The sequence below is a fragment of the Nuphar pumila genome, chromosome 2 (genome assembly GCF_984573655.1).
Source record: "Nuphar pumila chromosome 2, dmNupPumi1.hap1.1, whole genome shotgun sequence".
Lineage (NCBI taxonomy): Eukaryota > Viridiplantae > Streptophyta > Magnoliopsida > Nymphaeales > Nymphaeaceae > Nuphar > Nuphar pumila.
In genome coordinates, this window is record NC_143250.1 from 12,014,642 (window position 1) to 12,030,841 (window position 16,200).

General features: G+C 37.3%; 1 protein-coding gene across 1 annotated transcript in view; it reads right to left on the reverse strand.

Annotated features, from left to right (window-relative positions):
• LOC149844773 (protein FORGETTER 1-like) overlaps positions 1-15,657 on the reverse strand; it is an 83,180-nt gene extending 67,523 nt beyond the window's left edge. The window contains exons 1-8 of the mRNA XM_089995268.1: positions 15,214-15,657; positions 5,415-5,480; positions 5,080-5,253; positions 4,087-4,217; positions 3,798-3,874; positions 1,969-2,150; positions 1,677-1,754; positions 217-349 (exon numbers count right to left, since the gene is read on the reverse strand). Of these exons, the coding sequence (XP_089851394.1) occupies positions 217-349; positions 1,677-1,754; positions 1,969-2,150; positions 3,798-3,874; positions 4,087-4,217; positions 5,080-5,253; positions 5,415-5,480; positions 15,214-15,621 (1,249 nt within the window). The 5' untranslated portion in view covers positions 15,622-15,657. The remainder of the gene's footprint in view (positions 1-216; positions 350-1,676; positions 1,755-1,968; positions 2,151-3,797; positions 3,875-4,086; positions 4,218-5,079; positions 5,254-5,414; positions 5,481-15,213) is intronic.
• Positions 15,658-16,200: the final 543 nt, after the last annotated feature.

Genomic DNA, 16,200 nt, shown 5'->3' on the forward strand with positions numbered 1-16,200 from the left:
TTACAAATAAATAATAATAATAAATTAAAAAATAAAAAAAGGAAAATGAGGCATGTTTAGTAAAACAGAAAGACGACTAAATGACACTTCACACACTTTATTGTTGGAACAAATATTTCATCTCCTACGCACATAAAATCTGATTGTGCAGGTCATTTAGAATCTCTATCAACCACAATCTCTAATAAACTTGAAGAAAAAGCATAAGCAGCAAACCTAAGAAATCCTGAAAGTGAGGGAAGCATGTCCCTGTTCCCCAGAGTCCAAGCCGTACCATGTAGCCCATATTCCGTGGCTCTGAAGCACCAGTTGCAGAGCAGTAAACAACACGAGCTTCTAGTAATCGTGCCTGAAAGACTACCAATTCATAATCAATCACATAGATTAACAAAAACATCAGCAAGAGCATAACACTAGACACTAAAATCAAACATGCAATTCCATCAATAGTTTGCCACCAGCAAACGTATTGCAAACTAATAAAAAATGCACACCAGCCTATTCCCACAATTTCCTTCAGTAACATGAGACACTGAACTTACTTCGGTAATATGAGAAGATATTCTCGAACGTAATTGAATGAGCACCAGGCTACCAGGTTCATGGTGATTAAGACACATTCAATCCTTTTATTGATGATTAGTCCACAGTGATTCAAAACCCACTTTGATGTACAAAATTGGGTTGAACCTATTTAAATCTATGTCAGAAGAAGAGATTGTTTGGCCCAGACAGGTGCACCCAATCGTCATATTGATGGTGATGCTGGTGAGACTGATCCCAATATGCCCATCACATGCAGCTGAAAGCCATGTTGGACAACCAGCAGTTGAGAAAGCCTTACCATATGCCTCCAGGATTAGACATTCCATTGAACGGCTCATGAGTTATGAAGCTTTTTCTATTAAATTTCAGAGTACTATTTGCATGTATTATTTAAACTTTAATTATTACAAAGAAGATCTCATTTGTCCAAAGAAACTTGATAGACAAGACAAGGTTCAAGATGTGTTATTGCAGAGGTCTCGGCAAAATAAGCATCCAGAACAGATAAAGCAGTCTCTATTAAACTTTGCCCTATGCGCAGAAAAAGATCGAAAAATAGCCATTATAGTCAGCACACAACCGGATTGCCAGCCATATTACACTAAAACCGAAACGTGTCAACAACTTCTGCTAGCTCACACATAGAATGATGCTAATTTTTATGCCAAGTACATTATAGATATGTCCATCATACACTTCTATCTCAATCGCATGCAAAAGAAAAAGAACGATTTTGAAAATGCAGATGTTGGATTCCTAGAATCCTTGAAATAGAAAAAGACAAAGGTTAACAGTACAAGAATGATATCAGATCCAACTGTATGACGAACAAGCAAGATTTCTGACTTCTAAATGAAAAAAAAATATCAGGGGTCACTAATGTGTCAATCTCTTGGTTGACTAATGAAATGCTTTGCAGATAGAAAATACAGACCATTTCAAAAGACGAAGAGCAAAGAAAATAAAGAGTCTTAGCATATAAGAGAAATAGCATGATACAAACAGGCTATAATGAAAAACTGTTAAAAATAGACAAAAAAAAATCTGAATATTCCATTTCTCAAGCTGTGCTTTGACAAGACAAAAAATGCATAACACTCTCAAAACATAACAAAAATTTGAGACTGAACCTGAATTTCCAGAACTGCTTCACCCGTACGAGTTGCTTGACCACCAGCCTCTGGAATAAGATTTTTAGCTTTGTGACACTGGTTAAAGAAAGACCGAATTATCAGTTAGATGACACTCTCCACTATAAATTCTTGGTGCCAAAAAAGAGGTATCTTGTCAACCAGCCAAACTCCAATTCAGAAAGAAAGTTATACACACCCATGCTTGCACATAAAGAAATAGAAGAAACAAGAAAGAAAAGGTTTATGCCTCCAACTAAAGCCTAATAAAAGTGATTAATGTATTATGTACCTCATCAAATACTAAAAGTCCATCATATTCTGGTCTGCACCATTGTATAAGCTGTTGAAGGCGAGATCTGCCTTTCTCAGATGATGCAATCAAGCTACTGTAAGTCAAGAAAAGGACTCCTTCCTTGATTCCCACTGACTTAGAGTCAAGCTTCGAGTAAGGAAGCTTGTTCAATGCGTGTACTGCAACCAATGCAGGCAAAATTCAGAAGCAACGTCTAAACATTTAATCTTCAAATGCAATAAGAAATAAATTTGAGCAAGCCTGTTACTGTAAAAACTGAAGAAATTGAATGGCATAATAAATCACTCAGCCATGTAGAAAATGATGCACCCTGTCTCTTGTGTCAAAGCATATAAAAATATAACAAGAGCAGGTGAACTGGTGGATCAAAAAAATATTTCTCCAAAACTCAGCTTTAAATTTAATTTTGGATAAAGAAGAGTATAGATTAGAAGCCATGCTCAGTAGACATCCAAGGCCAGATTACATGGGGAGAACAGCTGCAAACAAATGCACCTCACTGGAGCATAGATGGAATACCTGACGGTATGAAGTTATTCAAGAAGGTAACCAAATAGCATTGTGGAATAAAAAATATATCAACTAAGTTGTACAAGAGGTTAGGAGTCCAAGGAGAATACACGAACAAGAAAAAGCACCGCACCTATTCAGGTCTAGTTTTCTCTTCTCCTTGTTCATGTTGATTTTTTGAGACTATGGATGTCCCTCTCACTTGCCTATTATCATCACAGCCTCCAACCCCTGCATATGTTGCTAGAAACCGAGGTGCTTTGATTGTGGATGTCTGGTCAATGTACCCATCAAACTATCGGGCCCTTTGTTAGGAGATCATGGTTTGATGTCTTAATCTCACTTGCACAGTTTTCTTAGTCAATATAGGCCCCTACAAGAGTAGGATAAAATATCCTTTCCTATGGCCTGGAGAGTTCAAGGAAATTCTGGTCCAGACCAACAGATGTTTCTTTGATGACCCTGGAGTACAAGAATGTAACATTTAGAAAAGGATCAACAACTGCAATGTCTGATTGGCTGGTTTTCCTAAGATGCACCAAGTCTGCAGAAGTAGAGATGCTGCAGATTGATGACATTTGGAATATTCATCCAGTGGGGTGGTTGTGAGGGTGCTGAGATGAAGGCACCGGATCAAACCCCACTGGCGCACGGGTGTGTCAGTAGCTTTCAGAGGTGGGCCACGTAAGGCAGGGTAGTCATGGAGCCCCACCAGGGGTTTTCCTCTCTTCAGCGAGGGTTCCTCGTCATAAAAAAAAAGACATTTCGAATATTCATTCAATTTTCAGCAAGATGCAGGTGCAGAGAGATTTTCACATCTATCGCAAAATGGTGTTTAGCAATTTTGCTAGTGAGTAGTCGTTATCATAGTGCCTCAGAATCTTGGACTGGAAGAAAGAAATATAGTGCTTAAATTGATTCAACAAATGTTTTCTTATTTGAGTATTTTCCAAAAGTATGGATCACTGTGCAGCTACTATGATAGTGCATCAAAATCTTGGAATGGACAATACTAAATTGTTTCAGATACATTTTGCAAGTTTAGATCACACAAAAGGCATAGATCAAACCATCTTAAGGTCTTGTCTCAAGGAGAAAATTTTCAGCGAAACATACACAAAAAACAAAAAAAAAACTGTGTATTATTCATTCTATTTAGTTGCAGATGCTATGGAAAATACATGCGACAGGAAGTGAGACAACTGAAAAGTTTAGCAAATGTAGATTGGATGTCAAGGGTCCAATTAACTGAAAGAAAATTTTCTAGAACAATTTCAATGCAGCACAGGTAGTACCTTCAACACAAGAAGCACCAACATCATCCAAATCTCTCCTTGCATCAAACTTCAAGTCTGAACCTACAGATATCCACCTTAGGACAAATGCATCAAATAAAACCATTAAACAACAATGGAAGGCAAACAAATGCACTTGAATATGTATAAGATGGATCAGCTACTATATCTGGTTATAAATGATATTAAAATGAACTTATTGTAGAATACAATCTCAATAGCTACATAACAATGTCTAAGCTCAAGGAGCATGTTAACCAGGATTATGCTCCAGAAATGTAGAGCTTACAATGCTTTGCGTCTTCCATGATGCCAATTTTCCCATATAAGGCCGGCAATTGTTCGGCCTTTGCCAACACCAGCTCCATCTCCCATGAAAAAGCCAGCCCTTGCACCATTTGAAAAATGTTGGAGGTACCTCTGCATCAAAAAATAAATTTTATGAGATTGAAACAATACAATTTTAGATAATATTAGAGAGACAAGTATTGAAAGGAGATACTGTTAAAATGTAAACTGTAATATATATATATATATATTATTTAATATTATTATATTTTTTCTTTTATTATTTTCTTTTTCTATTTTTCTTTATTTTCTTTTTTAGCATCTAGTTCAATAGAAGCTAGATATTTGATCCAGTCAAGTTCCTGTTGGAACTTGACTGTGCAAATAGCTGTTGGACTGTAGTCCAACAGCTATAATAATAGCTGTTGGACACTAGTCCATCAGCTATAATAAGAGCCATTGGACTAGAGTCTAACGTCTCTTTTGGAGAGCTCAAAATGAGCTCTCCTCTCTCTTCCACTTTTTTGTATATATAGGGGTGAACCCCTTCAATGTAAATCACTATGCTTCTTAAGCATTTTGTTTATGAATAAAGTATTATTTATTTTTCAAGTGTTCTTCCTTTTATACCCTTTCAAGGGTCATGCTTGTAGTGTCTCCAATAGACACTTGTTTGTGAGTTATTCGTGCATTTGTTGAAGACCACCATTTCATTACATGGTATCAAAGAACCATTTCATTACAGATACACCATGCACTTCTATAATATGCCCATATCTGCACATGCACCCATTAACAAAATAATCATGCCTTTAAAATTGTAAGTACCAAATGCAACAGGTGCATAAGTTGGTTCTTGATGATACAGTAACTAATTAGGATAACAAAGGAATGAAATATTCCAACAAAACAAATAAATTAGTAAAGTACAATGTAGAAAGGAAATGAACAAGAAAAATATGACGAGCTGGGAGGTAATGACTTTGGAACCAACCTGGGAACTATACACTATTGTCTCTATCTGCAAACATGATAATGCTTTAGACTTTACAATCTCATCCTTGATTTTCAGCTCATATGTTGGTTCTGGAGGTTGCACAGCTGATAAAGATGAGGTCTCCACAACTGGATCAGGATGAGGAGGACCTATTGATAATTTGGAAGGACGCTGGAGAATAACCATTTTCTTTTAATTAATTTAGAGTCAGGAGTGCCATAGTTAAGTCGCCAATTATTCTAGTGTCATAAAAGAAACCAAATGGAATGGAACGATGATTTTCAAATAAAATTGCACCGCTTCCTCTAAAGTTTACAGAAACAGATGCTTACGTAGTCCATAAATGTTTCTCCAGCAGTTCCGCCTTCATCTTCTTCTCGCTCCACATCTGCTGCTACCTGTATTACAGAGTTTCAGCTCATTATCAAGCATGATTTTGTTCAATTTAGCAAAAAGAAATCCAGAGGAAAAAATTGAAAATTTATATACAACCAGATTCTTGTCGTCAAAATCAGCAACATGAAATTCGAATCCTGCAAAATCATTATACCCTTTAAGGTTCAAAATTTTCCTCTTTTTGGAGGTTTGCTTTCCATATTGTCAAACTAATTTTGCCCATCAGCAAACCCAACAATTTCGATCGTAAAAACTGAAATCCTGCCAAACATCCAATCTTTGAAAAATTGAAGATTGATGCATTAATGACTAGAATGGCAATGGACAGAATAGGCCAATGAAGAAACAAAAACTTGACATTACCAACCAGTTGGTTACATTGTCCAAATTTGGAATCTACATTTTCCGAACTACTCATCCATTTTATCTTACAAGTTTATCTTTAGCCATATCTGTTCTCATCGGACTGAATTCTTGTTGTCCAAACTTCTTTCCTAGTGTCATCAAATAATTTGAAGGAGAATCTAATAGAAAACTAATCTGAAATGAATAGCTAGCCTTTTCAGGCAAAAACAACATGATATATAGGTACACAAATGACAACTTTATAGACATGTCTTCCTGAGCCAAAAAAGGCAGTACTTTAACAGACTTTACAAGGGTGAAATTAATTAAAGAGAACCACACAAGCCCTTGAGTAAAATTTAAAAAGTAATACTCATAAGTAAAGCAAACAGCAGTTTTATAAAGCAAAATTTTCATCAATATCTATTTAATTGCCGGGTACTTTCCACATCCACAATCCATCAACAAGCTCCCTGTAATTTCACCCATCAGTATCTATCCAAAAAAGCCTACTCTCCCCCTTGAACCTCTCCTGGCCCCTTGAACTTGGCAGTTATTCATGATCCAATTGAATAAGTGCTTCAAGCCTTTGATACATTGTAGCGAGAAAAGGGAAGCATATTGCTCCACAATAAGCGGAGGCATCATGCAAAGCTAATCAGTAGGGAAAAATACAAGAAAACAAATAGAAATTCTGGAGAACACCATTTCAAAAAGAACTAGTGCAGAAACCATTTAGGGGAAAGAGGAAAAAAGGACAAAGGTTCTGATACTCAGTGACACACAACTTCCCAGCATTAGGGAGTAAAGACATGTTAAATAGGTATGGAAAATTGGTCATGGCATGTATGCAAAGGCTTAAACAGTTGTTAGTAGTTATAACTAAAAATGGAAGGAAAATAGGCAAGAATTAAATAGACAAATGTTCCACAAAGATTTATACCTGTGTCCATTTTTTATGATGGCTATATCACATGCTCAATAGGTCTCATTGTCTATGTTATTTGGATACATATAACTCCTATTGGCTACATTATATGAAGATAGATAAAAATGAAACTGGATTATGAAGGGAAACATTGGATCCAAAGAGGCTTAAAAACTTGTTTAAAAACATGATTTGGGAAGGCAAATGATCATGACATCATATTTGAAACAGAAGACTGCCAAATGTCATAATGCAATAAGTCTTGGTGTTTAGGCTATATCATTCAAAAACATGGTTGTTTATGGACATAACTAACAAGATTGGTATTGGACAGTTCAAGATTGGAATATTGGATGAAACTAGTGGTCTTATGTTATAAGCATGCGCTTCTTATTATGACCTAAAGTCTAGTTTTAAAAGGTAGCTTTCTCAAGGGGAGGTACCAACATTTTTGCCTCACCTCCCATATGAAGACTTAAGCTTAAGCCCCTCTCAAGGTGCGTGAGGCTATTCCTCTTAAACACGCACATGCCTACAATAATTTTTTTCCTTTCTTGGTATCGCTTTCCCTGCTTTATAACAACAAAAAATGCAAGAATGGTTTTTTCTGGTATCCATTCCTAATTTTCACAGAAATTGAAAAATATGAAGGAGAGGTGGATGTGTATAATGACAAAAGGGCTTTGGAAAATATGAGTTCCCATAATGATATTGATTTCTTCTTGAAGATAGGAAGAAAGAAAACCAGAAATGTAATTTTCCTTTTATAAATAAAATCATCTAAATTGCCCTTTTCCTAATATCCAAGAAAAAGATAAAATAGGAAAGGTTAGATTTCCTAGCTTAAATAAGTAAAATAAGTTAATTTTTAGTGTAAATAGAATCCAATTAGAATGTCTATGAAGTGATTAGCTTTGAAAAGCTACATTAATCTGGTTACTTCTTTGCTAGATATTGTAGTAAAGAAAATTTAAAAGATTAGTATGAAAAAAAAACAATGAAAGAAAAAATATGCAACATATTATGTATGTTTGCTTAATCCATTGAAATGAGTGTTAAATTATGTACATTAATCATATTATGTAATATATATATTTTATATATATATATGGTAATACATATACATATATTAATATATATGTATATGTATCTACTCAAATATATATATATAAAATATATATTTCTATTTATTTTGTCATAAGGGTAGTTTAGTCTTTTCCCTATTTTTGCGCACATTCACTTTTCGGATGTGACTGTAATTATGTTTCTTTTATTTTTATTTTTATTTTTGTTCTTTTTATTTCTTTTTGGGTTTGTACCTAAAAGGTACCTTGGGGGGCCCACCAACATAGTCGTTGGGCCCTCTCCAACGGTCACATTTGTGACCGTTGGAGGGGCTCCAACGACTATGGGTGGAGCCCCTCCAAGGCCCCCTTTAGTGATGTTATAAATAGGGGTTCTCCCCTTTGTATTTCTTCATGGCTTTGAGTCAAAGCCCAAGTTCTCAATAAATTGATTCCATTATTTTATGCCTTTGTGCATTTGTGAGTTATTTGTGGGTTGTGCTTTTTGTGCACAAGTGTTCTAAAGTGTTCTTATTGTGCTTTCGTGGTGGGTTCAATATCAAGAATATTAAGGTCTTGATATTAGTATCTTGTTGGAGATACTTTCACATGGTATCAGAGCCTCGTTGGAAGAAAGAAGATCGTGCATTTCGCCTCTTGTGAAGCACCTCGAAAATCGTGCCCTCAAGCTAGTGAAGTTTTTTAGTAAAGCATTTGCTCCGGGCAATATTTTAGAAGCAACTTTTGTCAAGAAAAGGTTGAAAATCCGTTAAGGTACGCTTTATTTTTCATCTTCTCTTCTCCATAATGGGTGAAAAAGACTCCCACTTCTCTCTTGGTTTTAAACTTAGTGGTTCAAACTACCATGTTTGGGCCGGCAACATGGAAGCCCACATCAAAGGGAAAGGTCTTTGGGGTTACGTTCAAGGATCCATATCGGAACCCGAACCCAAGCTTTCTATTATAGAGAAAGGGGAAATCAAAATTCTTGAAGGAGAAGATAGACAAAAGGCCTTAGAAGAATATTCCAAAAGGCATGATGAGTGGGAAATGAAGAACTTCAAAATTTTGTCTTGGATTTTTTCGTCCGTTGAAACCAAGATCAATGCCAACATCATCAAATTTAAAAGGGCCTCCGAAGCTTGGTTATACCTTGAAAAAATGTATACGTCAAGGGACTTGTCTCACAAATACTACCTCCAAAAGAAAGCCTTGACTCTTCAACAAAATGATTTATCTATTCGGGAATATTTTGCCGAATTATCATCTATTTGGGACGAGCTTGCCATGCTCGAACCAAAATGGAGTGGAGAAGCTATTGAGTTAAGGCACAAACAACTTGAGGAAGATCGTTTCTTCAACTTCTTAAATGGTCTTAGACCCGAATTTGAGCAAATTCGGTCCTCCCTTCTATCGGCTTTTACCTCCCCATCTATTGAAGATGTCATCACCAAGCTAAGTGGTGAGGAAACACGTATGGGGATTAGTAAAAATAACCCAAGCATTCTTGCTACACCTTCTCAAAATGACTATGAAGTGGTCAATGCCGTGTCAAGACCCGGTAATAATTTGAAGACCTACAAACCGCCCCATTTCAAAAATCAAGGGCAAAATGATCGATATGGCAAGAGAGATTATAGCAAATTAACTTGCCATTTTTGTAAAGAACCGGGACATATCAAACCAAATTGTCCTAAATGGAAGAAATTCCTCGCCGCGGCTTTAGCATCCCAATCGGAGGAACGGCCTTCAACATCGAATGAACCTCTTTCGCTTCATCAAATTATGGATGCTCTTCAACCTCTTCTCAAAGGAGGCACTTCTGGAGCCGCCATGTCATCTTCTTCCTCTCTTGGTAAGACATCTTGGCTACTTGATTCTGGTGCTTCGTTTCATATGACTCCAAGTCATTGTTTTCTCTCTAATTATTCTGAAAATCGCCTTCCATCTTTTGTCTCAACCGCGGATGGAACCCCTCTTGAAATTAAAGGAATGGGTAATTTTGAAAAACAAGATTTTTTTATCCCAAAAATTCGTTTTATTCCAAAACTAAACTTAAATTTACTTTCCGTTTCTCAACTCTCGGACTATGGTTGCGATATAAAGTTCTCTTCTAATAAATGTTGGATACAGGATCGCCAGTCCGGGAAATTGATTGGGGAAGGCGCTAGGAGAGGAGACCTCTACTATGTTGATTTTCTTAAAATTCCCAAGAATCAATTTTGTAATGTTGCTCAAAACAAAGATATTCATGTATGGCATAAGAGATTGGGTCATCCCAACATTGTTAAAATCTCTTATTTGCCTTTTGTTAAGAATCTTTGTAATGAAAATTTTGTTTGTAATGAATGTATTCTTGGAAAAATGAGAAGTCTTCCTTTTCCTCAAAGATCCATGTTTACAACAAAACCTTTTGAAATCATTCACTCCGATGTATGGGGTCCAGCTCCGGTGATATCCAAGGGAGGTTTTTCGTACTATGTTATCTTTGTGGATGATTTCACTAGGTTTAGTTGGATATATTTTCTTAAACATAAATATGAAGTTTTTTCAACTTTCAAAACATTTCATATGATGGTTTTAAATCAATTCAATGGAAATTTGAAAATTTTTAGAACTGATTCAGGTGGCGAATACCTTTCCAATGAATTTAAAAGCTATCTTGAAAACTATGGAATTCTTCATCAAAAATCTTGTCCCAAAACCCCCCAACAAAATGGGTTGGCTGAACGGAAACATAGGCATATTATTGAAACCACACGAACCTTGCTCATTTCTCAAAATATACCGAAAAAACTCTGGGCGGAGGCTGCTCTTACCTCTGTCTATCTCATAAATAGACTTCCATCTAAAAACTTGAACAAGATTTCCCCGTTTGAAAAATTATACGAAAAAGAACCTGATTATAGCAGGTTAAGGGTTTTTGGATGTAAATGTTTTGTCCTTACTGATAAAAATGACAAACTCTCCCCTAAGGCCATTCCTTGTGCCTTTCTTGGTTACTCTGAAACTCATAAAGGTTTTCGCTGTTATGATGTTAAGAGTGATAAACTTTATGTTTCCAGAAATGTAAGCTTCTTGGAAAATGTTAGTGGTTTCGAAAAACTTGAAACTAATGATGAGAATATAGATTATTCTTTTCTGTTTGATTTGTTAACTGAAGATGATGATACTAGCGATGATGAAACAAATCTAAATGTTGAATCTCATACTGATCAATCCATTAATGAAGAACCACATAGAGATCCTATAACCTACTCTCATAGAGATAGGAGTACTTTTAGAAGTGCTCTCGAAAGATATGATAGTGAGTCTATCCCTTCAAGTGAAGGAAATCTTCGTAGGACCGAAAGATCAAGAAAACCCCCTTCTAGGTTCATCTCATATGAGTCTTTTTCACCAAAATATAGAGCCTGTCTAAGCGCCATTCACTCGTACATAGAACCTAGGGATTTTGAGGAAGCACGTAAATACCCAGAATGGATAGTTGCTATGGACAATGAACTTGAAGCCTTAAAGAAAGCAAGAACCTGGGAGTTTCAAGACCTTCCTAAAGATAAGAAAGCAATAGGGTGTAGATGGGTGTTTAAAGTCAAAACTAAGTGTGATGGGTCTCTTGAGAGATATAAGGCCCGCTTAGTTGCAAAAGGGTATGGTCAAAAATATGGAATTGATTATGAGGAGACTTTTGCCCCCGTTGCTCGGATGGTCACCGTCCGATGTCTTATAACTGTTGCTTCAATAAACAAATGGAACATCTATCAGATGGATGTTAAGAATGCGTTTTTAAACGGAGATCTAAACGAAGAAGTATATATGGATGTTCCTCCTGGAATGGAGTATCCTAAAGGGAAAGTGCTTCGTCTTCGGAAAGCACTGTATGGTTTAAAACAAGCTCCCAAAGCTTGGTATGATAGGTTTAACTCTGTAATGTTAGATAATGGTTTTTCATCATGCTTTACTGATACTGCTTTGTTTGTTAGAAAGTCTAATGCAGGGATTGTTATTCTGTTGCTATATGTGGATGACATGCTTATTACTGGGAGTGATTCTAAAGGGATTAAAAGCATAAAGTCCATATTAAAGGATAAGTTTGAAATGTCTGATTTGGGTTTCTTAACTTATTTTCTGGGTATTGAGGTTGCATACTCTCATAGAGGGTACTTTTTGTCTCAAACTAAGCTTGCATCTGAGATTATTGACAGGTCAGGTATTACAGATGATAAAGTTTGTGAAACTCCTGCTATAGTAGGAGCAAAAATGAAGATTGATGATGGTGTTCCTCTCTCCGATCCTACTCCCTACAGGCAACTAGTAGGCTCGTTGATGTATCTAAGTATCACCAGACCCGATATCTCACATGCGGTGCATACGGCAAGCCAATTTCAGCATGCACCAACTTCTGTTCACATGGGTGCTATCTTGCGTGTCGTGAGATACCTAAAGCACACTATTAATAAGGGAGTTTTTTTGTCTTCCTGTTCTGAGTTAAAATTAATTGCTTATACTGACTCTGATTGGGGAGGTGACCCAAATAACCGTCACTCCACCACTGGTTTTTGTGTTTTCTTAGGAGACTCATTGATCTCATGGAGATGCAAGAAGCAGCAAAAGGTATCTCTATCATCAACTGAAGCTGAATATCGTGCCATGGCAACTACTACCATGGAAATTGTTTGGATTCATCAGTTGCTGGAAGATATGGGAATCAAAATTGAAGGGCCTACCAAGCTTTGCTGTGACAACAAAAGTGCGATTTATATTGCTAAAAATCACACTTTTCATGAGCGGACTAAACATATCGAGATGGACTGTCACTATGTTCGGGAGGCGTATCTCCAAGGAATCATTGACCTTCCATATGTCACGTCCGAGTATCAGTTGGCAGACTTCTTCACTAAAGCCTTGTGTGCTCCGCGCTTCAACTTCCTTCTTAGCAAACTCTCGGTCATCCTGCCCTAAGTTTGAGGGGGGGTGTTAAATTATGTACATTAATCATATTATGTAATATATATATTTTATATATATATATGGTAATACATATACATATATTAATATATATGTATATGTATCTACTCAAATATATATATATAAAATATATATTTCTATTTATTTTGTCATAAGGGTAGTTTAGTCTTTTCCCTATTTTTGCGCACATTCACTTTTCGAATGTGACTGTAATTATGTTTCTTTTATTTTTATTTTTCTTTTTGTTCTTTTTATTTCTTTTTGGGTTTGTACCTAAAAGGTACCTTGGGGGGCCCACCAACATAGTCGTTGGGCCCTCTCCAACGGTCACATTTGTGACCGTTGGAGGGGCTCCAACGACTATGGGTGGAGCCCCTCCAAGGCCCCCTTTAGTGATGTTATAAATAGGGGTTCTCCCCTTTGTATTTCTTCATGGCTTTGAGTCAAAGCCCAAGTTCTCAATAAATTGATTCCATTATTTTATGCATTTGTGAGTTATTTGTGGGTTGTGCTTTTTGTGCACAAGTGTTCTAAAGTGTTCTTATTGTGCTTTCGTGGTGGGTTCAATATCAAGAATATTAAGGTCTTGATATTAGTATCTTGTTGGAGATACTTTCACAATGAGTTTATGTTTGGACAGTCCCAACTCCCAAGGCTTACCACCTTGCCTCGTATAACCAAACCCTCAACTTTGTGTCTTGCTTTTCAGAACCTTGTCTTGAAGCAGACATTGAGCTATATACCCATGTCTTTTCGAGTAAAGCAAATAACATGAGCCTAAACTGGCCTCCTTGACCTGAAATCAAGTTAAAACTTGAAAAAGTTAAAACCTAAGGCCTTTAGGGCACATAAAGAGATAGAATGCATTTTCCTCCAAATGAATCACAAAATTTTTGGCTTAAATTCGCCCAAATTTGGCCAAGGGAATAAATAAAATGCATCTAATTCATCCAATAAACCAAAAGTCTCATTTGCTGTAACATACTGATTCACTTCCCATGAGATCTACGTCCTCTCAAGTCTCACCTATTACATACTCAAACTGAGATGGTTGCTCCTCATCTATTTAAAAAGGACAATCTTTTGCATAGCTAAATGATAATAAACTCCATCTAATAGTTAACAAGCGGTCACCACTGCTGAAACTAAGATATATGTCATATAGAAGAGAGATAATAACTATGATCAGATACAATAAGGCTACATATCTCGCTGTAGACCAATTCTTGACAAGCAAATTGAATCCAAGTAAATCAACCTGCAGCTCTAGATCTAACAGAAATAGTGCATTCTGATCCCATGATGAATGACATAATGATCAGAAGCTTTCTCTTCAAAGATTCTGTTATTCCTCTCTAACCAGACATACCACTATGCACAAAGCCACAAACTCATTCTCATAAAGACTTATCTGCAAACTTACACTGCTAAAAGATAAGCCAACCTATGCTATTCATTTCCATCTCAGGTAACCAATTCCAAACTCTTCAAGTGTGCGGCTTGTGCACTCTCTTAAAACTAGGGGACGTGTGCAAACTTGACTGAGACAATTTAGTATATAAAATTAGCAAAGTAGATGATCAATCAGTGATGTTAGACATCATTGAGTTTTATATGTCTAATGTGTATTTTGATAAATAATTTTGTGGTGTCAACATAAAATGCAGTGACGCGAATCAGGAATTCTTCAACAAAGCTTTTAGAAAATTTATTACCACCAAATTGACAAAAAGGAAAACTAAAATGATGTCACATGATAGACTCCCATTTTATATAAAGGTCTGAGTTTCAATGTGGCTAAGAATGTTGATATACCGAAGAAAGAAAAAAACGAATTTACCCAAAAATAGGAAGGTGTAATACTATTGCCAGTTCAAGATAATAAGGCTGCCATTCAACATTTCTACAGTTTGAAGACGATCCTCCGCACAAAAGGAATCAAATATCAACAGTCACTATAACAGAAACAATGATACATTTTCACACTAGTCGTCTCAGTGAGCATAAGCAGTTGTAGCATTCAGATCAATACCCCATGATCGCCTTTTTTCATTCCTGGCCTTTATGAAGTTGAAGTTGGTGTATATGTCAATTCTTCACATCAATCCATTGTCAGTAATTCTATGTACACGAACAAACTATGTGATTTCGATTCGACAGTACCCAACTCATTTTCTAGGTCGATTCCTAAACTGGAAATATCCAATTCAATGATGCCAAAACATTCTCCAATCATTTCCTATAAGGGAACAATCAATTCCCGCATAGCCCATCACACTATAATAGATTTCAATCCAGATAGCGATCAAATGCGGCAAAAGTCAAATAGAAGAGCAAACAAAGCGGAGTCATCCAAATGAATCAAAGAACCGAACCGAAAAAACAACAAAATCAAAGAAAAAGAGACTCCTGGAGAGGAAACCAGCCAACCTCATTGACTTCTTCGACGGCGTCAAAGCCCGGGAGCATCATCGGGGCGTTGGACATGGAGGAGAGGTAATGCTGGAGCTTGGTGAGGTCGACGGCGAGGTCTACACCGCACTGCGGGCAGGCGAAGCGGGCGAGGCCGTGGGGAACGTTGAGGAGAGCGTGGCAGTGGGCGCAGGGAAGCTGGATCTTCGTGGTGTCGATCCCCTGTGGGGTGGCCGGGCCGGCATCGGTGGCGGCGCGGCTCTTGGAGAGGAGCTCCGGCGGGAGCATCTGAGGGAGCTTGCACCTGGGGCAGCTGAACTCGTTGATCCCCGCGGGCACGTTCAGGATTTCCCGGCAGCCCGAGCACCGGACTTGGCAACCGGACGGCGGTGGAGCATCGCCGGAAGGAGAGGGAGAGTTTACCATCTCTCTGTCTCTCTCACTCTCACTCTCTCTCTCTCTCTCTCTTCAGTGAGGAGGGAGTTGCAGAAACAAAATGGGGAGATGGAGGGGATCCTGGTTTTTACAGGCTCCTCCAATTTTCTTTTTAATTTCGGTGACAAGGATAATACACAAGAATAAAGTCATGAACATAACACTGCCGTGTGTAAGCCTTGGTCAAGTTTTATCCTTTTTTTAGTCAGGGGACGATTTCTAACGTGGCGCAAGAAATTCAATTGGATTTGTTCTCAGAGTGACTTATTTGTTACGTATGTTTTTTTGGTTTAGGAAGCAGGTTGATGAGCGACGCAGCTCTGGTGCTTCCCTTTATCGCGCGGAGATGGGACGTCCGTCCATCTGGAGATGGGCGGCTGATTGCTTTAGCGAATACTTCAGAGCGATTGTTGCCTTCTGGATGCAACATCAATCAAATCATGAATATTGAGTTGTTACATATAAATCAAGCCACTATGGCTCTTCTAAACTTGATGATGAAGTGTTTTCTTTTGTAATCTTGCCTTTTATGCAGCTGTGACAATGTTTCATAACGTTTGATTTCTTGTC